The sequence below is a fragment of the Polyodon spathula genome, chromosome 3, assembly GCF_017654505.1.
Source record: "Polyodon spathula isolate WHYD16114869_AA chromosome 3, ASM1765450v1, whole genome shotgun sequence".
Taxonomy (NCBI): Eukaryota; Metazoa; Chordata; class Actinopteri; order Acipenseriformes; family Polyodontidae; genus Polyodon; species Polyodon spathula.
In genome coordinates, this window is record NC_054536.1 from 18904866 (window position 1) to 18909262 (window position 4397).

General features: G+C 34.8%; 1 protein-coding gene across 1 annotated transcript; it reads right to left on the minus strand.

Annotated features, from left to right (window-relative positions):
• Positions 1-370: 370 nt before the first annotated feature.
• LOC121312803 (scavenger receptor cysteine-rich type 1 protein M130-like) lies at positions 371-3037 on the minus strand. Its single transcript, XM_041244584.1, has 3 exons — positions 2862-3037; positions 1774-2085; positions 371-830 (listed from the first exon to the last, which is right to left on the minus strand). Exons 1-3 carry the CDS (start codon positions 2944-2946, stop codon positions 781-783), a joined length of 447 nt encoding a protein of 148 aa, XP_041100518.1. The 5' UTR covers positions 2947-3037; the 3' UTR covers positions 371-780.
• Positions 3038-4397: the final 1360 nt, after the last annotated feature.

The following is a 4397-nucleotide window of genomic DNA, read 5'->3' on the forward strand; positions in this document are numbered from 1 at the left end:
CACCCAACCGTGAGTGGGTGAAAACATGTTGTTTTTATGCAGCTGTACCGAGACTCGACTGCTAATCAATCATTCAATTGGAGTCTCGGTACAACTGCACGTGAATTAATAAAGTGCAATTCCCCGTGCTCACATATTATTACTTTTTACTTGCACGTGAATTGCTGTGCAATCCTCGTGCCTAAATACAAATATACATTTTAAACACACGTGTTACACAGACCCGTTTATATCCCGTGTACCAATGACTACACACCAACATTAAACACACAACATAACAGAAAATATACACGGGGCGGGCACTTCGTCACAGTTACTCAGGTAAAACACTTATATTAGAACATGAATGTTAAAATGGGCTCCCTTGTTAAGCAATTTTTGGTTAAAGCAAAGACTTTTTAAATACAAGCTATAGTATCCCGATGTGCCTACAGCCAACTGTAATGGAGGTTTTAACACTTGGCAATGTATTTGAAGGAGATAATTAGGTAAAAGTCCTACTATTAGGGTAATACTGGTGGTAAGAATGCAAAATGAATTATTCATGGGAGCTAATCAAATGAAATGGATAAAACGTTATGGAACATTCATGAATTACAGCAGGAGGAGTGATATTAAGACACCTCTAATCTTAACTTCTATTTTACCGCTGGTACGTGAATCAGGCCCTCTAAAAGATAACTGGCTCCATGAGATGCATAATTCTATTGAATATAGGGCCCACTGTATATAGAGCCACAATATAAACATGCTGGATTGTACTAAAAGAACAATTTAATTTTAAATACACTTGCCTCCTTTTTCCAGTGCTTCTTTTCCTTCCTGAGATTCTAAAACAAACACATAGACACATATAGATTATACTTAATAGAAAATAATAAATAAAAAAAGAAAAACTGTACAAATTTGCCCTGAAGTTTTGAGTCACTTTAAAACACTACCTGTAAGTACTGCAGTAAAAAAATGCCAGCACCCCAGGAGAAAGGAAAGAAATTAGTTTCTAATCAGCTTAAATCACTCAGTGCAGAAGTTCATTGCCATTGATTGGTACTCTTACACTTAAATTTAATACATGCTGACAAAAAACATGTTAAGGGATATACTTGGACTATCAGAGTATCTCCACCCCACTAATTATCATATACTTTTTGCTAATTGTAGTTGAGCTTTACTCGACCAGCAAGGCAGCATATTCTATAATCTAGCATAATTGATATATATATATATATATATATATATATATATATATATATATATATATATAATATATATATATATATACACACACAGTGGCTTGCAAAAGTATTCAGAACCCTGATCAATTCTCTCATATTACCGAATTACAAATGGTACATTGAAATTTCGTTCTGTTTGATATTTTATTTTTAAACACTGAAACTCAGAATCAATTATTGTAAGGTGACATTGGTTTTATGTTGGGAAACAGTTTTAAGAAAAATAAAAAACTGAAATATCTTGCTTGCATAAGTATTCAACCCCTGTGCTGTGGAAGCTCCCAGTTAGCACCGATGAAAGAAATTGCCCTAACGAGGACACAATTACCTTACCATTGGCCTCCACCTGTGAACCATTAAAGTTGCTGTCACATTTTCTGGATAAAAACCCCACTGTTGAAGGATCATTGGTAAGGCTGTGAATTATGGTAATACTCTAGGTTCGGCCTGAACTGGAAGTTTATAGAAAGAGGAAACTCCACCCTGAACAAATATATTGGCAACCCAAACATCCATTTACAACAAGAGATGTATCTACCTGCACAAATCACAGCAGCATCCCACCCATGCTGACAGTCCTTTCTCCCCCACGGAGCAGACTTGCACTCCCTCAGCTGGGACTCAGTCCCGAGGCAGCCCACGCTATTCAGCACTCTGTCTTCAGGGAGGCCGTCTGGGCGTTTAGAATGGGGTGCAGAAACAGCAGCCCCACACCCCAGCTGTTTACAGACTACCTCAGCATCAGGCAGGTCCCAGGAGTGGCTGCACACTCTCCCCCAGTGCCCATTATAGAGAACCTCCACTCTCCCAGCGCAGGGGCTGCTCCCATTCAGTCTCAGCTGGGTACTCCCTGGGGAAACAAAAGCACTCTCACTGTGTATCAGCCAGCTCACTGCTGAAACTCTGCACTGGGGAGCTGCACATGTGGCTACTGCATGTTGCACATCAAGTTGCTATAATTATTATTATTATTATTATTCCCCAATGGGGATGTGCATCTCTGGCCATGGAAATTTGCAGTAGTGGTGGGCATAGTACATATTTACTTTAGAGTCTTGCACATATCTACTTGACCACTAGTCCATCAATAATGAAGCATCCGAATAACCTTCTTTAACAGTCTATGTCACAATTTCATTTTTTTTTTATTTATCTTGAAAACCATGTATCTATTTCTGATGAAGCAGGTTAGTCATATTATCAGAACATGACTGGAAATAGAGGATGTCTCTCTAGACAACTATTTGTCTGTATGTCACAGTTTTTACAAATATCTTAACAGTTTTTCCAGTTATGAAAAAACACGAAGAGTACAACAGCACAAACTGAAGAATTAAAATCGAGGGGTCTTTATGTCAGAAACATTTTAACATGTGCATACAGTGTAAGTAGGTTATGCTGATCAACATTTTTTTATGTTATTGATATAATAAATGTTTAATTTACAGCCTTGGCAGGGGCTAAATGTCACTAACACCCTTGTCATTATTATTATTATTATTATTATTATTATTATTATTATTATTATTATTATTATTATTATTATTATTATTAATTAGCTGTCCTAGTAGTAGTAATGCAGATTTAATTGAATTTCAGAATGTTACAGATTTTCATTTCGTTCACCTGTCACTGCGCTTCCACTGGAGGGTTCTGTTGAATTCACTTGAGCTGCAGCACCTGAACGACAAGGATAGTTTAACACTGACATAAACTTGAACTGACTCGAAAGTTAACTATCAAATAGTTCCTGTGTTGGCATTTCATCATAATTGTAAAGAACTACTGGAAAGGTAAACAGATTCCATAAATTCATCACAAATATTTAACGTAAAACACATTTGAGTTTCATTGTACAATAAAGGTATTGTTAGTTTAACACAAAGTTACACAGTGTCGATTTCTGCTGACTCAGACTTTAATTATCAAATATTTGTACATTAATTATTCATGTGTTGCCACGTACATTAATATTCAGAATAAGTGTTTGTCTCCAGTGAATTGTCAAATTGGTAACTATTAGAGAAATGTTAATATTAATGTATGAAGCAGAACAAAATGCATAGAGATTTGTGAATATCAATATATGAAGCCGCACAAAATAGGGATTTGTGAATATTAATGTACGAAGAATCACAAAATTAAGAGATTTGTGAATATTTATATACAAAGCAGCATATTTATTTGAAATATTTGACCTGTATTAAAATCACTATATAATCTGTTTCGATTACAATACATTTTTTATGGAGCACGTTTGATTTCTTTATTTTTTTAAATATTCAAGCACTGTAAATAAATAACTATATATAAATAGCGAAGCAAACGACACGAATACAGCACGAGTATATTAAAAAAAAAACAAAAAAAAAAAAAACACATACACACAACTGTAGCTAGTCATGAAAATCAAACACCCTCGAAATAAAACAAAGAAATAGTCTGGACACAGCACACACTAAAAAAATACATTTAACAGAGAATGTTAATATAGGATCTGTTTTAACATGTGTATTATTAAAAAAAGAATACATCTACACCGATTTCTGTGTAAATACTTAGTTTAACATAATATACTTTTATTGATTTTCAGTTTTAATAAAATCTTCAGTTAGTGTGTGAATGTGATTATTATTATTGGTCAAAATTATTAAAATAAAGAAGCGTCATTCTGCAGAAATATGAAACCAGTGTGTGGTGCAGCGCGACTCGTCACTCACTAAAATTAAGATGAAATAAAGAAAGATAGACATACCATCAATTTCCAATTGTTTTTTTTTTTCATCGTTTGTTTTTTTTTTTTTTTTTTTTTTTTACAATGTGACTTCTTTCTTTGTATTGTCTTTATAACCACTGACACTGGCATTATAAAGAACATTATATTTTTTTACTTTAATAATTACATTCCCAATGATGTCCATTTCTCTTTTATTTCTGTGGTAATTTCTGTGTGAACGACACATTGACAGTCTGACAGCCTCTCCTTCGACTCTGTCCGAGTAACGACCTGTTGTGTACAGAAACATAGAAGGCTTGCGCGGACAAACCGTCAGTTTGAGACACAATAAGGCAATTCTCTCTTTGGAGTAAGGACGGAGTTTGCGTAGCAGCTACAGGGATATAGATTGGTAATGTATACCTCTTCGTGTTGACCCCCACTCC